Raw genomic sequence first — 19,171 nt, forward strand, 5'->3', positions numbered from 1 at the left:
GGCTAAGGCGAGGAGAGGGTGCACACACCAGGCAACAAGCAGACCTGTGGCTGCCGAAGACAGAGGAGCAGTCACGGTAAGCCTTGTTGCTTAGAAAGATCAAAACCAACTCTCCTGGATAAAGGGACTCTCTGCCAGACACAAAGCCAAAACCTAACTTCTTATGAAGTTTACAGAATCCTGATGTTTTCTGTGTGCAAACTTTTAAAAATGGAATTCTCACCTTTCTCAGAAAATAAAAGAGGAGATTTCAGAGTTCAACAACCACCAAGTGAGTAACAAGTAACTTTGGAAACTATCACTAAGATCAGAGGGTCTGTCTTCTGCTTGGTCATTCTCACCTTGTAGAATTAAAGAGAAAGATCTGCCAAAAAAACAAACCAAAATGACACCAAAACCTGAAAAACCCTCCAAAACACCCAAACCAATAAAAATTAAAAACCCAAAACTCTGCAGATACAATTAATACATTTGCCCTAACAGTTATTTATCCTGCCCATCCCTTTCCAGCACCATCTCCACCACCTCCTGTCCCTGTTTCTCCCCCCATCCTTATACAAAGCTGTTTTCTTAACAAAGCACCTCATTAAGCAAGTAGTGATTCACACCAGGCAAATGTATACTTTCAAGAATTTGCATACTTAGTTTCCTGTGTTTCTTTGGAGAGGCTCATTCTTGATGAGGAAGTAAAACTCCAGCCTTTGCAAGTATTTGGTGGCTCCTGGGAACTGTGACTTCTCCCTGAAGCTATTTTTCTGGTGGAGCCAGGGAATTACCCTAGTAACAATGAGCACAATGAGCACAAGGTTTGATTATCTGCCCTGTCAGCTTCTTGCATGCAAGAGAACGTATAAACGAAAACACAGGTAGGCCTCTCCTTCTATGTACCTTAGTATGACCCTTAAATGGAATGCTAAGTGAACAGCAACAACAAAAGGATGATACAGCACTCTGACATCAAGCCTGTCCTTCCATTTCCCACAGATCCCAACTCTACTAACTGGCCTGCTTTCAGATCAACTTTCTGTTAGAGGCGCTCTGATGGGCCTTTAATAGGTATTTTACTGAAGTGTTGGGTACAGCTTACAGGAAAAGCAGGTGGGCAGGCAGGGGGGCCTTTTACTGGCTTCCAGAAGGGCTGTGGGCAAACTGCTGCACTTCAGTGAATTTCTGTTTCTTCATTGGTAAAATGCCAGTGTTGACAATACATTTTTCAAGGGGAGTTAAGGGAATTAATACATATTAAGCTTTTTAGAATAATGCCTGGGACATGGTATGCACTGTGTCTGAATTTGCTATTACAGTACAGAAGGTCTGCCCACTTCAACATGGCTTATGGTTTTTCAACTTTACAATGGTGTGGAAGTGGTATGCATTTGTTGCAGGAAGGGGGACCCCTTCCAGGGCCCGAAACAGGGCTTTTTTCTAACACTCGGAAATGAATTGTCTGAGGAGACACATGTGCTGACAAAGCAAGAGATTTTATTGGGAAAGGGCACCCGGGTGGAGAGCAGTAGGGTAAGCAAACCCAGAAGAACAGCTCTGCCATGTGGCTCGCAGTCTTGGGTTTTATGGTGATGGGATTAGTTTCTGGGTGTTCTTTGGCCAATCATTCTAATTCAGAGTCTTTCCTGGTGGAGCACGCATCGCTCAGCCAAGATGGATGCTAGCGAGAGGGATTCTGGGAAGTGGACGGACACGCGGTGTCTCCTTTCAACCTTTCCCGAACTCTTCTGGTTGGTGGTGGCTTATTAGTTCTGTATTCCTTATCAGGTTCTCCTGTCATAAAACAACTCATGCAGATGGTTACTATGGTGCCTGGCCAGGGAGGGTGGTTTCAATCACTGTGCTTCCCCTAACACATTCAGTAGAAAATATACTTGGAGTTTGAAATGTGATCTTTTCCCAGGCTAGTGTTACCTTTTGTTTACAAGGGTAAATAACCAATATACTTAAAACAATTCTGTACCCAGACAACCATTCTGTCTTCTACTTTCAAGAGCATATTCAATATTGCATGACATATTCAACACTTAATTCTAAAACAGACTTTGTGTCAGATGATTTTGCCTGACTGTAGGCTAATGAATGTGTCCCAGGGATGTTTAAGGTATGCTAGGCAAAACTCTGATGTTTGGTAGGTTAGGGGTATAGAATGCATTTTTGACTTATGTTATTTCTGACTTATGATGGGTTATCAGAATGTAACCCCACAGTAAGTCAAGGAAGACCTGTTAATAGATTCCCCCTTTTTTAATAACCCAGAACTCCTAATTAAGATCACTTGACAGAGTCCCAGAACACTGAAAATTCTTGAGAACTAATCCTGAAATATAAGAATATTCATTTAAGCAATTATCAACTGGTAGCAAATTTCTAGGGCAGGAAGCTAACTCCCTTTTAGAGATAAAAATTTCAAAACATTACCACTGAATCTTGAGATGAACTTATAAAAGAATATTTATATTGTTTGTATTCCCCCGAATTCAGATGTTGATGGCCTAAAACCCCAAAGATGATATATTAGGAGATGAGACCTTTGAGCAGTTCTCAGGTCATAAAGGTGGAGCCTTCACAAATGGGATTGGTGTTCTCATAAAACAGACCCCACAGAGACCCTTCCACTATGTGAGGAACAGTAAGAAGGCCCTGGCTGCAAACCAGGAAGAGAACCTGTAGAAGAATCCACAGTGCCAGTGCCTTGACCTTGGACCTTCCAACCTCCAGAACTGTGAGAAATAAACTTCTATGGTTTGTAAATTAAAGCAAAAAGAATAGCTATATTCTTATAATTATTATAAAAGTATAGCTGGATCTAAATTGTGTTTCTGGCAGATGGAACAAGTTTACCCATTCAGATGGCTGAAGCATTTTACCAGTATTTCTGGAAATGTACTTTTAAGATTTTTACTTGTCTTTAATAAATAATCTTATGGAGGCTGTGAACAAAATCTAGGGCCAAGAGAGCTTATGGAAATACCAAATAGCAATTTATTTATTTTTTTATAAAATCTCTCTCTCTCTCTTTTTTTTTCCCAGTCCCATGTTTGCTTTAGTCAGCATTTATCTCTTTGGATGCTAAGATATGGTAAGGTCAGTATTTCCAAGGGACTGAGAAAGAATTGTAGGTTTTATCTAAGAAGGAACTCAGGGGCATATTTGCCTATTAACAGAAATCTAGGATAAGTACTATAATGTTTTTCTTTTCTTTGGTGGTAGGATAATATAGCTTGATAATTTTTATTTGGTAGTGCCAGCCCCAAATATGGGGGGGTCTGGACCTGATGGGGTCTGCTTACAGAGTAAGGGAAAATCTATCAAGCCTTTCTGTATATTCTCTAGACCTTTGTCAAAGCTATTTCCTGGCTATCAATATTTACATAAGTTTTACACCTACTTGAGTACCATTTGCAATTCTTGAAGTTTTTCTCTGATATTCCCCTCCTAATCTTGTTAAGGAAGTGTTTTAGTTTTTCTCACACTAGCCAAGGTATTCTATATATACTTCTCTCTTTTCTTTCTTTCTCTCTCCTCTCTTTCTTCAATCTGATCTTCCTATAGGTATCAAGAGGATATTTGTTTAAGATTGTTGTTGCTGCTCACTCAGTTGTGTCCAGCTCTTTGTGACCCCATTGCTGGAGCACAGCAGGCTTCCCTGTCCTTCACCATCTCCCAGAGCTTGCTCAAACTCATGTCCATTGAGTCAATGATGCCATCCCACCCTCTCAATCTCTGTCACCCTCTTCTCCTCCTGCCCTCAATCTTTCCCAGCATCAGGGTTTTTTCCAGTGAGCCCACACTTTGCATCAGGTGGCCAAATTATTGAAACTTCAGCTTCAGCATCAGTCCTTCCAGTGAATATTCAGGATTGATTTCCTTTAGGATCAACTGGTTTGATCTCCTTACAGTCCAAGGGACTCTCAAGAATCTTCTCTAGCACAACAGTTTGAAAGCATCAATTCTTTGGTGCTCAGCCTTCAGACGGATGGTCCAACTCTCACATCCATACATGACCACTGGAAAAACCATAGCTCTCACTGGATGGACCTTTGTTGGCAAAGTAATGTCTCTGCTTTTGAACTTGCTGTCTAGGTTTATCATAGCTTTTTTTCCCAAGGAACAAGCGTCTTTTAATTTCATGACTGCACTCACTGTCCACAGTAATTTTGGAGCTCAAGAAAATAAAGTCTGTCACTGTTTCCATTTTTTTCCGCATCCACTTGCCAGGAAGTGATGGGACCAGATGCCATGATCTTAGTTTTTAAAATTTTGAGTTTTAAGTCAGCTTTTCACTCTCCTCTTTCACCTTCATCAAGAGGCTCTTTAGTTACTCTTTGCTTTCCGCCATTAGGGTGGTGTCATCTGCGTATCTGAGGTTATTGATATTTCTCCCAGCAATCTGGATTCCATCTTGTGTTTCATCCAGTCCAGAATTTCACATGATGTGTTCTGCATATAGGGCTTCCCAGGTGGCGCTAGTGGTAAAGAACCCGCCTGCCAATGCAGAAAACATAGAGAAGCAGGTTTGATCCCTGGGTTGGGAAGATTCCCTAGATGAGGGCATAGCAACCCACTCCAGAATTTTTGCCTGGAGAATCCCCATAGATAGGGGAGTCTGGTGGGCTACAGTCCACAGGGTTGCAAAGAGCTGGACACTAGTGAAGTGACTTATCATGCAGGCACACATGCACTCTGTGTAGAAATGAAGTAAGCAGTGTGACAATATACAACCTTGATGAACTCCTTTCCCAATGTTGAACCTGTCCAGATTAGAGCTCTTTGAAAAATCCTTTTATCAGTCTTCGCTGGTAGCTCAGTGGTAAAGAATCCACCTGCCAATGCAGTATACACGGGTTCAATCCCTGATATAGGATGATCCCACATGCCCCAGAGCAAACAAGCCTGTGCACCACAATGCCTGAGCCTGTTCTCTCGAGGCTGGGACCTGCATTACTGAGCCCATGAATCCCAACTACTGAAGCCCATGTGCCCTAGAGCCTGTGGTCCAAAACAAGAGAAGCCACCACAATGAGAACGAGAAGCCCACACACTAAAGAGTAGCACCCTCTCTGCACAACTAGAGAAAAGCTCGCACAGCAATGAAGACCCAGGACAGCCAAAAATAAAATAACTTAGTTGTAAAAAGTCCTTTTAGGTACTTCCCTGGTGGTCCAGTAGTTAGGAATCCTCCTGCCAATGCAAGGGACATGGGTTTGATCCCTGATTGGGAAAATTCCACATGCTGAGGGGCAACTAAGCCTTTGCATCACAACTATTGAGGGTACACTTTGCAACAACTGAACCCAGGGGTCTGGAGCCCATGCTTGGTAACAAGAGAAGCCACTACAATGAGATGCTCACTCCCTACATCTAGAGAGCAGCCCCTGCTTGCAGCAACCAGAGAAAGCCTGCATGCAGCAACGAAGACCCAGTTCAGCCATAAATAGAGAAAAATTTAAAAATCCTTTTAGGTATAAAACTACAAATCTTCAGTATACGTATTTCAGTTCTGACTTCAAACCAGTGAGTCTTTTTATGACTTAAAATCAATATTAGTGGGAATGCAAACTAGTACAGCCACTATGGAGAATAGTGTGGAGATTCCTTAAAAAACTGGAAATAGAACTGTCATATGACCCAGCAATCCCACTGCTGGGCATACAAACCAAGGAAACCAGAACTGAAAGAGACATATGTACCCCAGTGTTCATCGCAGCACTGTTTACAATAGCCAGGACATGGAAGCAACCTAGATGCCCATCGGCAGGTGAATGGATAAGAAAGCTGTGGTACATATATACAGTGGAATATTATTCAGTCAATAAAAAGAATGCATTTGGATCAGTTCTAATGAGGTGGTGGATGAAACCGGAGCCTATTATACAGAGTAAAGTAAGCCAGAAAGAAAAATACTAATATTAACACATATATATGGAATTTAGAAAGATGGTAATGATGACCCTATATGTGAGACAGCAAAAGAGACACAGATGTAAAGAACAGTCTTTTGGACTCTGTGGGAGAAGGTGAGGGTGGGATGATTTTAGAGGGTAGCGTTGAAATGTGTATATTATCATATGTGAAGCGGATCGCCAGTCCAGGTTCGATGCATGAGACAGGGTGCTCAGGGCTGGTGCACTGTGATGACCCTGGGGGATGGGATGGGGAGGGAGGTGGGAGAGGGGGTCTGGATGGGGAACACACGTGCGCCCGTGGCTGATTCATGTTGATGTTAACCACTACAATATTGTAAAGTAATTAGCCTCCAATTAAAATAAATAAATTAAAAAAAAAAAAACAATATTAGGGCTTACCCATGGACATGAGAGGTGTCCCCTAAGAAATGTAGCCCTCTCAAGATGCAGAGCCTCTCCAGAGAAAGCCTAAGAAAACAAAGACCTTCCATGTCACAGGTAGCAAAGAAACCTCTATCTCCCACCAAGTGACACCTTAAATCACTGGCCTCCTAACCTGTGTTACCAGAAGATGATACTACTAAGAGAGTTTTCCCCTCAAAACCAGGCAACAAAGGTAGAGGCCATTATGGCCTCTTATGGACTTGGATACTTTATTCAAACTCCCCTAAAGGCTGGCATGGTTGGACAAAGAGAGTGTTGCCTGTCACTTCATGTCTCAGGCTCCCAGCTGGCTGGCTAGCTGCTGATGCAAGCCTGACAGACAACCTGCACCCCCCAGTGGCAGGACCCAGAGGGAATATTCTCACTGGTGACAAAGCCAAGTTCTCAATACATAAAACAAATGGAGATTCTCATCTCATGGCTTTTCATTCTTCTGACAAATGACAGCAACAAAGGAAAGCATGACTCCTTCAGGAAGGCTAAGAATCAATAACCATAGGTGTTGATTACCAAAACCAAATTCACAAGAGTCCCAATTCAAGATCAATTTTCACAAATGTTTTTCTTCTGCCAGTGTGAATTCACAAAGGGACAAGGAAAAACTGTTATCTTCCTCTTTTGACTGTGCACTACAGACAGAGAGCTGGGAGACTGACGGTAAAAATTCTCAGGCCTGTTGTCAGTTATCCCATATCTCAACTGCAGTCTCCAGGGAGAGTGGAGTGTTCCAACCTTTCACTGTCTCATTCTCATCACTAGAAACTGTAGAGGAGGAAACTCTTGTTTCATTTTACCTTATTAAGTTTTTGGCTGGGGTTCTGTGCAAAAGATTAACAAGAGAAAAGTAAACAAGTATATTAACATGTAGATCTCATATATACTTATGAGAAATGTTAGCGGGAGTAACTTAAAAACATGGTTAGAACTTGGACTTACAGATTATCTTGACCAAAGAACAATATACTTTTAAAGTAGCAACAAGACAGAGGAAACCGGTGCTAGGCTTCAAGGTTGGCAAATTGTGGAACAATAAATACATTAGAAACTGATGGAAGATACTAGCTACTCAGTAAAGGTTATTTTGTTGAATCCTCTGTTGCTGTCTTGGGGCTGATAAGTGTCAATAATCACCAAGGTTGTTGGTGATTAATATCTGCACAAATTTATGCTTTGCTTTCAGGAAAACAGGAGGAGGGCAGAGAATTTTTCTTGGATCTGTTTCTTCTCAGTTGTCTTCAGCTCAAAATAATCCTTGTGCTAAAGGGGAAGATTTTTAGGTGGCATATTCTGTTATCTTTCTGTAGACTTTACTGTTAAGTTCTTTTGCATTATATGTTCTAACATGGAAATGTGAAATAAGACATTGTCAGAAAGGAGTTAGGAATATTGTTCACATGAGCTTACTTATTATAGTAAAACACTGATTCATAAAGTAAGAATTTGTAATAGACACCAAAAAAGTTGGCAGAGGAATCTGGTTGAGCAACATGGTGTGGTGCTACATACTTCTCAGAACACCAGGGAGCATGTCATGTTGTTTTGTGTATATAATACATAAATGTATATAATAAATACATACATATATAAAAATGTATATAATACAATTTTAAGGAAAAAGATGAAGACAATATAATGAAAGCATATAAAACAACACCATGCAAGTGAATGTTAATCAAGATGGGAACTCATTTTCAGTTGTGTAAAATGTTCATTCAGGGTTTTTTTTTTCCTTTATAGTTGCTCAAATTCAATAGTGCTAATCCCAGTTCTTCCTGATCAGTATATTTCATTATTTTCTTGCAATTAACTCTTAGGACATCAGAATATCCCTCTGCAAACATACAGAACAAAACTTTTAGTGTCAGTGAAGTAATAAAACGTCCCTGCTTTCCACATGTCTCCAAGGGTGGAGCCCCCAAACTGATCAGAGAAGAGGGAACTGAAAAGATGTTAAATACCAAGTCCAGCTCACCCTGGTCAGCCTGGAGGTCTGGCTTCTCAGTCAACATGAAGGCTGTCCTTATTCTGGGGCTTCTCCTCCTTTCTGTCACTGTCCAGGGCAAGAAATTTGAGAGGTGTGAGCTTGCCAGAACTCTGAGAAGATATGGACTGGATGGCTATAAGGGAGTCAGCCTGGCAAATTGTAAGTTAACTCTTCTTCATCCTTTCAAACAGTTAGCCGGGTGTGGAACAGACACTAACAGAGGAAGAAGAAAGAGACTTTGAGTGAATGGGCCTTTTTATTTCTTGGCAGGTTTGCACATTTACAATGGTTAAAAACATCAAAGTTTCCTTTAGAATCAGATGTACCAGGTGAAGGAATGAGTCATGGGAGGGTCAAATTCTATACCATTCTAAGCATGCCAGATTCCCATATACTCCTCTAGTGCCACTAAATTTGCCAGCTGGTACATGAAGGCTGACTCTAAGATATATTTCAGAACCTGGGATAGGTCTGTCAAGCCCTTGGTGTTTGACTCTACTCATTTCCAGTTTGGAACTCGTGTTCTGCAAGCCTGAGTAGGCAGTGTTGTTTGTTTGTTTTCATTTTTAATCCCCTTACCATGATGTTGAGCTTTTAAACAAAGTTTTTTAAAACTTACATTGAACTCTTAAAACAGGGACAGTAGGAACCTAATTCCCTCAGTCAATATCTACATAAGGATCCCTGAAATGCAGCATGAAAATATATCTTATTGTTTTAACTCTCCATTAATTAATTTTCATTTTCTTCCACAGAATTAAAGATGTACCTTAAGGAAAAGTGGCTGTGTACTTTAGTCCATATTTGTCAACGTCCTCACTGTATTTTTCAGATTGAATTCATATATTTCCCCTCCTTAAGTTATTTTTGAACGAATGAGCAACTGGCTGGCTGGCTGGATGACATAGTCTTTCCTATTCTATGATTCTTGTTGTCTGGATTCTATTTTGATACCCAAATTCACCTTTAGGTATCATAAGAAATTTTCTTTCTCCTAGAAAATCCTTACTTTTTCTAATAAAGGTATTTTCCCATTAGCATATACATCTGCTGCTAATGACTCACCAACTCTGTTGCTTTTTCCACTCTAGGCTCAATCTTACCTAGGGATGGGAGCACGGGAAGGGTAATAGTAATAGAAGACACAGCTATTTTAATATTTTTGCAATATGTTATCTTATTTCATTAGTATTTTCAAATGATTGGCTAACAAAAGAATTCTCTTAAGGGCCCTCAACACCAAGTGTTAAAATATTTACAAGTAAAATATATCTTTATGCTTCTAAAACAAATCATTAGTAAAATAGAATTGTGCTATGAAATATAAGGCATATGATGTTGCTGTTCATTACTAAAAATACATTTTTTTTCAGGGATGTGTTTGACCTATGGAGAAAGCCGTTATAACACACGAGTTACAAACTACAATCCTGGAAGCAAAAGCACTGATTATGGGATATTTCAGATCAACAGCAAATGGTGGTGTAATGATGGCAAAACCCCAAAAGCAGTTAACGGCTGTGGTGTATCCTGCAGTGGTAAGACAAGATAATGTTAAGTGATGGCACAGGTCCCATTTGGTGGTACCTATAAGAAGAGAGATTTAATACAAATGAAAAGGTCTTGGAGAGTTCATGAGGGACCTACAAAAACTCCATCTTAACTTCTAGAAATGCTTTATTATCTACCTAAGTCCTTAAGTAAGAAATTAAACAGCTGGTATCATAAAAGGTTGCTGTTTGTTAACATACAAAAATTTTTGGAATGATCTATCACTTTATTATAACTGGACTTGTTGATGCTTTGTAAAGAACAATGCTATTCCTCCTACTTACCTTGTTTGGGAAAGGTTTAGGGATAATCAGGATGTGTGCGTGTGTGTTTTAAATATACACTCCTTTGTTGGAAAATGAAAGAATTTGTAGTTAACCAAAGAGGAGGAATATGTGTGGTCTTTTAAAAAAACTTTTACTTTTGATTATGAAATATTTAAATATGTGAACAATTTGAAACATTAGTATATCAACATAAATGTGTACTTTAACAGTATAATATGTGCTTTAGCAGTTGTTAACATTTTGTCATGTTTACTGCTTTTATGTATATATTATCCAGTTGGTGGTTTTTTGCTGAGTGATTTTCAAGTGAATTAGAAACATTATTACTTTCCATTTCTAAATTCTTTACTGTGCATCTCTAAAAACTACACTTCATATTTAATCACTATCATTCTAACAATTTAATATATGGATTTGTTTAATCAGAATGAAACAAATATTCTATTGAGTTCCTTTTCAAATTGAGATAACATATGCAATATTTAGGGCTTGCCAGGTGAGGCTAGTAGTAAAGAACCTGCCTGCCAGCGCAGGAGACATAAGAGACACGGGATTGATCCCTGGGTTGGAAAGATCCTCTGGAGGAGGCCATGGCAGCCCACTCCAGTATTCTTGCCTGAGAGAACCCCAACGGACAGAGGAGCCTGAGGGGCTACAGTCCATGGGGTCTCACAGAGTCGGACACGACTGAAGCTACTTAGCAAATATGTATTTGCTACATATTTATTTACATACAATATTTATTGCATAAAATATTGAGAAGTATTGCATACAATATTTATTGCATACAATATTATTGCATAAAATATTGAGAAGTATTGCAAATTTGATATTGTTTAATTTTTAATATTAAAATTCCTAATAAAGAAGATTAGTTTCTGGATATTCTTTTGTATTCAGTTAATTGTTAGGGTTTAAAAATTATTTTTTATTATCTAATAATCTGTGGTCATTGAATAAAAATTCTTACTACCCAGAGATTTATGACCACTGGTAACTTTTGGTATCCACATCTTCTTTCAGAATATATATCACTCATGTACATGAATATAAAGCTGTATTATGCACATTTGTACCCACAAACATGTAAGCAATGTGCTTCAACAAAAATGAAACTGAACTATATTTACCAGCTTACAATTTGCTCTTTACTGTAAAAAATAATTTTTTAACAAATATTAATCTTTATTATTTTTTCTGGATGAATAGAATTCTACTATATAAATATTCTAAAATTTATCAATCCAGCTCTTGTATTAACATATATATCTTGGGTACATATCTTATTATTTTTTTGGAGTAAATTTCCACTAGTAGAATTGCTGAGCAAAAAACTGCTAGACCAGGTTCTTCTTGTTTGTTTTTGTTTGGTTTTCACAGTGTCCAGTGAGAAGAGAACCTTCTATCATATTTGTTAATAGTTCCAGAGCTTCCAAAGACTTTGGCAAATGAGAAACAAAATGCTTTATTTCATGCCAAGTGAGATGGAATGGAGAGAGTTTCTCCCAATATTCACAGATAAAGGGACTCTTAAAAAAATAATTTTAGTTGTTCTTTCCTCAGCCTAAGAGAATAAAGCTGGCTGAACCTAAAATTTACATGAAATTCCTGTGAACACTGTCCTCATTTCTCACCACTTCTTTTTCAGCTATGCTGAAAGATGACATCACTCAAGCTGTAGCATGTGCAAAGAAGATTGTCAGTCGGCAAGGCATTACAGCATGGTATGTTATTTTTTTGTTTTCCGTCCAGTGTTGTTGAGATATAATTGACACACAGCACTTCGTAAGTTTAAGGTGTACAGTATAAATGATTTACGTACACCCCAAAATGATTGTCACAGTAAGTTTAGTGAACACCCGTGATCTCAATGGATAAAAAGTTAAAGAAACAGAAGAAAAAGTTTTGTGTGTGTGATGAAAAGCTTAGGATTTACACTCTGATCTATTCATTATATTATCATGTCGTACATTACATCCCTAGTGTTTGTTTATCTTATACCTGGAAGTCTGTAGTACTTTCCACTGCTTTCATCCAATTCCCCACCCCTCACGCCACCCACAATAGCCACCTCTGGTAACCATAAATCTCACCTCTTTTTCTATGAGCTGGTTTGTTTGTGTTTGAAGTATAAACTTCAAACTGCAACACTATGTAAGTTCCTTTTACAGAGCAAGGCATGCGTTAGGCTTTAAAAGGGAGACCTGCAGTCTTCCCTAGTAGTTTAGATTCTGTGCTTTCAGTTCAGGAGGTGGGGGTCTGGTACCTGGTTGGGGAACCTAAGATACCAGAGGCCATGTGGTGCGGTTTAAAAAAAAAGGGTCGGGGGGAGTTTTACCCTACTGTTTTACAGTAGTTTTACCCTACTGTTATGAGACAAGTGAGGGAGTATTCTCAAAGACCAAGGTATGCTACTGAGAACTGAAAATCTAAAAAATTAGATTTATGCTCAACAGTGTATTACATAGAAATAATCTACTTTAACCGATTCAGAATCTAATTCTTTTATTCCTCAATTTATTTTAAGGGCTTCTAGAGTTTTTAAGTTTCTACATACTCTACCAATTCTTGTCATATCTTGAAATTAATTTCGAAAGTAAGTAAATTTGGAACACGCTTTGCAGTTGTGTTGTGGACTACACAAGACTCAATATTTGTGTTCAGCATTCTGTGCTCTAGTGAAGGCTTGGGAGAGATGTGAACTCCTTGGTATACACGTCTCCAGTTAATAAATAGCAATACTTGGATCGATCTGTAGCCTGTATTTCATATATTGATAAACAGTTTTGTTCTCCCAAAGGATCTGAAATATGTATAACACGATGAAGATATGTTTTAACCTTATTACCATGTATTTCATCTTTCTCTACAGGGTGGCGTGGAAAAACAAGTGTCGAAACCGAGATGTCAGCAGTTATATTCAGGGTTGCAAACTGTAACTCTGTTGTTTTCTTTCTTCTGCTCATTTGTCTCTTTTTCATATTAAGAAGTAATAGTTGAGTAAAATGTTATACTACCACTCTTTCAAACAAATAATGCTTTTACAGAAGCAGGAGCATGTGGTCTTTCTTCTAAGAGGCTTGATGTTTACCTCATATGCTAATTGTTTGATATTACTACAACATTTTTCAGGTTCTTAACAGAACTAATGCTGGTGAATATTTGTCTAAAACCTTAGTTAGCAAATGTATCTCTAGTACATTAAGTTCTTAATCAAAGAAATAACCCAGACTTAATTTTGAATGATACAAGTATTCCCCAATATTTAACACAAATATTACAAAAGAATATCTTTAAGTGAATTGATCTTGGGCAAAGTCCCACTGTGTAGGCATGTGAATTTTCATCTGTCCAGCCAAAAGGAGATGAATTTGACAGTTAGTCAAATGACTAACTATGAAAACAGCCTGAATTAAGAATTTTGTTTTCATACAATGTGGCCTTTGATTTAAATGTTTTTGTAGAAATGTTGCATTTACATAGCTTTAAAAATAAACTCACAATTTATACATCAACTTATTTTAGCCTTTGTAAAGAACTCATTATGCATCTTGCTGATTCTGGAACATAAAGAAGGATTAGACAAGCTAATGCTTTTCCTTAATTTTATTAACTTAGATTCACACTTTATGACAAATTCAGAGGTAGATGAGCTTGCAAGCATTGAATTAATTGCTATTAAATAGATGTGAAATTATGCAAACTGTAAAAAAATACAAACATTTTCATTAAAAGCTTTGCAATTCATACCTTGTCTTTATTTGTTAAGAGCCATGTAATGTCTCTGAAGAAATACATATGTATATATTTGGGGAAAAAAATGATCTGACACTTAGTATTTCCTACATCTTCACCTGTAAAGAAACAGCTGGGTGTTGCTGCGAGAAATCCATAAGCATGCTGAGAGATCTCACTTAATATTTTAAATTAAAATTTTTTTGGTGGTGCCACACAGCTTCTGGGACCTTAGTTCCCCAGCCAGGGCTTGAATTCGCACCCTAAACAGTGAAAGCACAGAGTCCTAATCATGGGACCACCAAGGAATTCCCCTCACCTTAAATTCATAAACATAAATCTCAAATGGGCACTCAAATCTGCTTGGTCATCATAGTCACTTCTCTGCAGTTCTTCTGTATTGGTGTCCCCACTCTTTAAAATGCTGTCACTATTTGCTTCTCCTCTCATTTCAAAGTCCTAACATACGTGCCCAACTACTGGGCTTCAACACACTCTGCTCTCAGTAGATGACCTGGCTTCACGTTACACTGACAGAACAGAAGCAACTCAGAAAATTCTCCCTTCATCCCCACCATAATAGAGCTCACATCTTTCCCTGGGCCCATCCCCACTTCGTTCCCATTTATCACTATGATGAAGGGCGTCTGCTCCTCCCAGTGGCAGTGTCTCAATATGCAGTCTTCATCACAGCCCTCTCCCTACTCCAGTTTAGGCTGAGGGTTTCCTGCATCCTGAGTTTCTCCTTCTTTGCTGGATCATCTCCATCACTGTACAGACTGCCCTGGTAAACTTGCTTCTTACAAAGAACTCTCTGTGAGCTCTACATAACCCTCCAACCGCAACATTTTTTATTTTCTTTAACAGCAACACTTCTGGGATGTTATCTATATTCACCCACTCCACATCCTCACCTCCGTTTCTCTTTGTGACTCTTCTCAATCTGACTGCTGTCCTTACTCAGCTGAAAACTGCTCCAGCCTGACCTTCCAGGACACCTTGAGACCAATTCTACTGATCACCCGATTTCTGTTCATCCTACTTGATCTCTCCGCAGCATTTGACAGACTGAACCACTTCCTACTTTTAAAAACTTTTTCTTCCTCAGCTTCTCCTCATTTACATCCTGCTTCATTGATGCTTCCTTCACAGCCATTCTGGCTATTTCTCTGCTGACTGATATTTAAGGGTTAGAGTGCCCTAGGGCTCAAGCCTGTTATCATTTGATAGACATACTTTATTTATTCATTTATTTGTCTCTTCTAGCTGAAGTATAACATTAAAAATGAGTTTTTCTAACTTTTTGAAGACACTGAAATAATGTCAATTTTCCCCAAAATCTGCAAGTACATTACAGTCTTCTATGTTTTCTGAACACTTTGAGAATATACTGCCAAAATGGTGCCCAGTGGCTCTGATCCTTCAGTGTGTAACTCCTCAAAATATCATCCAAATCAGGAGGTGAACACTGACAAATTAGGACCACTTAATCATCAGATCCTATGCAATTTCATCAGTTGTCCCAAAAGATTTTCTTAATTAAAAAAATCAAGTGTTTTAGTCGGTGTTATGTTTCTCAGTTTCTTTCAGTCTAGATCCCTTTTTCATCTTTTGCATGACTTTATGACTTTAACCCTTTTGAAGACCTCAACCACCTATGGTGTAAAACGGCGTACGGCTTCTCTGATATTCTGTGGAGTAGATTAGGTTATGCACCTTTGGCAGGGATACCATAGAAGTGATTTTGTGTTCTTCCCATTGCATCCTTACAGGTGACATGCAGTTTTGAAATGTTCTATTACAGATGATGTACACATTGATCATTTGATCAAGGTGATGTCTGCAAGTCACCTCCACTGTGACGTATTTGGGACATGGTGAGGTACTTTGAGAAATTTTGTTCCTAATCAAAATTTCGATTTTTATATTCACTTATTATATCAGTATGGGTTTCCCCAGTGGCTCAATGGTAAAGAATTCTCCTGCCAATACAGGAGACACATGAGACATGGGTTCGATCTCTGGGTCAAGATGAACCCTGGTAAAGGAAATGGCTACCCACTCCAGTATTCCTGCCAGTATAATCCCACAGACAGAGGAGTCTGAAGGGCTACAGTCCATGGGGTCACAGAGTCGGACACAACTAAGTGCACATGCAGGCATGACACATTATATCAGGATGGACCCTTGGCTTCCTACTTTATTCCAATTATAATGAGTCATAATCCATTCAGTTCAGTTCAGTTCATTTGTTCAGTCATGTCAACTCTTTGCTACCCCATAAACCACAGCACAGCAGGCCTCCCTGTCCTTCACGAACTCCCGGAGTCTACCCAAACTCATGTCCATTGAGTTGGTGATGTCATCCAGCCATCTCATCCTCTGTCGTGCCCTTCTCCTCCTGCCCTCAATCTTTCCCAGAATCAGGGTCTTTTCCAATGAGTCAGCTCTTCACATCAGGTGGCCAAAGTATTGGAGTCTCAGCTTCAGCATCAGTCCTTCCAATGAACACCCAGGACCGATCTCCTTTAGGTGGACTGGTTGGACCTCCTTGCAGTCCAAGGGACTCACAAGAGTCTTCTCCAACACCACAGTTCAAAAGCATCAATTCTTTGGCATTCAGCTTTCTTCACAGTCCAACTCTCACATCCATACACGACTACTGGAAAAACAATAGCCTTGACTAGATGGACCTTTGTTGGCAAAGGAATGTCTCTGCTTTTCAATATGCTGTCTAGGTTGGTCATAACTTTCCTTCCAAGGAGCAAGCGTCTTTTAATTTCATTGCTGCAATTGCCATCTGCAGTGACTTTGGAGCCCAGAAAAGTAAAGTCAGCCACTGTTTCCATTGTTTCCCCATCTATTTGCCATGAAGTGATGGGACCGGATGCCATGATCTTAGTTTACTGAATGTTGAGTTTTAAGCCAATTTCTTCACTTTCCTCTTTCACTTTCATCAAGAGGCTCTTTAGTTCCTGTTCACTTTCTGCCATAACAGTGGTGTTATCTGCATATCTGAGGTTTTTGATATTTCTCCCGGCAATCTTGATTCCAGCTTGTGTTTCTTCCCGTCCAGCGTTTCTCATGATATACTCTGCATATAAGTTAAATAAGTAGGGTGACAATATACAGCCTTGACGTACTCCTTTTCCTATTTAGAACCAGTCTGTTGTTCCATGTCCAGTTCTAACTGTTGCTTCCTGACCTGCATACAGGTTTCTCAAGATGCAGGTCAGGTGGTCTGGTATTCCCATCTCTTTCAGAATTTTCCACAGTTTATTGTGATTCACACAGTCAAAGGCTTTGGCATAGTCAATAAGGCAGAAATAGATGTTTTTCTGGAACTCTCTTGCTTTTTTGATGATCCAGTAGACGTTGACATTTTGGTCTCTGGTTCCTCTGCCTTTTCTAAAACCAGCTTGAACATCTGGAAGTTCACAGTTCATGTATTGCTGAAGCCTGGCTTGGAGAATTTTGAGCATTACTTTACTAGCGTGTGAGATGAGTGCAACTGTGCGGTAGTTTGAGCATTCTTTGGCATTGCCTTTCTTTGGGATTGGAATGAAAACTGACCTTTTCCAGTCCTGTGGCCTCTGCTGAGTTTTCCAAATTTGCTGGCATACTGAGTGCAGCACTTTCACAACATCATTTTTTAAGATTTGAAATAGTTCAACTGGAATTCCATTACCTCCACTATCTGCTATAATCCATTGCTGTTGTTTATTTTGATGTTCTCATTGTCCCTGGTTTGGCCAGGAGAGTCTCTGAAAGCTAACTTCTGTGTCATTGTCTGCCAGTGCAGGAAACATAGGGTTTGATCCCTGATCTAGAAAGGTTCCATTTGCTGCAACTAAGCCCATGCACCACAACTACTGAACCTGTGCTCTAGAGCCCAGCACCTGCAACTACGGAAGCCCATACACCCCAGAGCCAGTGCTCCACAACAAGAGAAGCCACCACAGTGAGAAGCCTGAGCACAACAGCTAGAGAATAGCCCCTGCTTGTTGCAATTGGAGAAAAACCCTAAGAGCGACAAAGACTAGCACAGCCCAAAATAAATATATAAAAATTAAAAATATATACATATTAAAAGGCAAAGACAAAAATAAAATTGGAGACATGTAGAGATGGGCTCAATAAAGGACAGAAATTGTATGGACCTAACAAAAGAAGAAGATATTAAGAAGAGGTGGCAAAAATACACAGAAGCACTGGACAAAAAGATCTTCACGACCCAGATAGTCACGATGGTGTGGTCACTCACCTAGAGCCAGACATCCTGGAATGTGAAGTCAAGTGGGCCTTAGGAAGCATCACTACAAACAAAGCTAGTGGAACAGTAAATTCATCTGCCACTTCCCTTAATTCCTTAGCTTCTTGGCAGGATTTGACACGCTATCTATGCCTTCTCTTATGAAATATAGTCTCTTTTTTCTCCTATCTTTCTGGCAGCTGATTTCCAGATAGTTCAGTCGCACTGTCCTCTGTTTCTGTGGTGCTTACTGGATTGAAACACTTAAGTTATATACTAATTATTTGTGAACTCCATGAGGCCAATAATTGTATCTTATACACTTTAATGTTCTTAAGCCCTATGAAATGTTTCTAGTCATCTATGTTTGTTGAATAGTGAATAAATGGAAAAGTTAAGAAGACTCAAGGCTCTTTTCCCAAAAGTGGTTGAAATCAGTGAGGTCTGTTGAGGTACTCTGTCATACTGAAATGGAGCAGGACCCAGGATATAAGCTGCCACAATTCTGAGAACTGGCCTCAAGGAAACGGAAACAAATCAACCCTAGAGCTGAAGATTCACTGTACCTAAAACCACATGACAGTGGTCAGACTAGCACATGATCAATTTCAAGGTGACTGTCAGAGCTGATCATACTGTTTCTGCATATAACCCCCTTCCTCGGCCTATAAAAGCTCTTGTCCACTGACTATGGGGGGTTTTGGGGGGAGTCTGTCTTTGAACAGGCATCCCCTCCCCCCTACCCCACCCCTCCCCGCACCCCTCCCACTCCTGTAGCCAGCATTCAAAATAAAGCAAACTTTCTTTTACACCACCCTGGTCTCTTTATTAAGCTTCCCTGGTAGCTCAGAGGTTAAAGCGTCTGCCTGCAATGACGGAGGCCTGGGTTCGATCTCTGGGTCGGGAAGATCCCCTGGAGAAGGAAATGGCAACCCACTCCAGTATTCTTGTCTGGAGAATCCCATGGACTGAGGAGCCTGGTGGGCTACAGTCCACAGGGTCG

At 39.6% G+C, this 19,171-nt stretch overlaps 1 protein-coding gene across 1 annotated transcript; it reads left to right on the forward strand.

Annotated features, from left to right (window-relative positions):
• The first annotated feature begins 8,306 nt into the window (after positions 1–8,306).
• LOC147371848 (lysozyme C, intestinal isozyme) lies at positions 8,307–13,927 on the forward strand. The gene is made up of 4 exons (XM_086400042.1): positions 8,307–8,502; positions 9,717–9,881; positions 11,830–11,905; positions 13,054–13,927. Exons 1-4 carry the CDS (start codon positions 8,307–8,309, stop codon positions 13,118–13,120), a joined length of 504 nt encoding a protein of 167 aa, XP_086256168.1. The 3' UTR covers positions 13,121–13,927.
• Positions 13,928–19,171: the final 5,244 nt, after the last annotated feature.

Source organism: Bos grunniens, chromosome 5 (assembly GCF_055505025.1).
Source record: "Bos grunniens cultivar Pamir isolate PY7600 chromosome 5, Bosgru_T2T1.0, whole genome shotgun sequence".
In the NCBI taxonomy this organism is placed as follows: domain Eukaryota; kingdom Metazoa; phylum Chordata; class Mammalia; order Artiodactyla; family Bovidae; genus Bos; species Bos grunniens.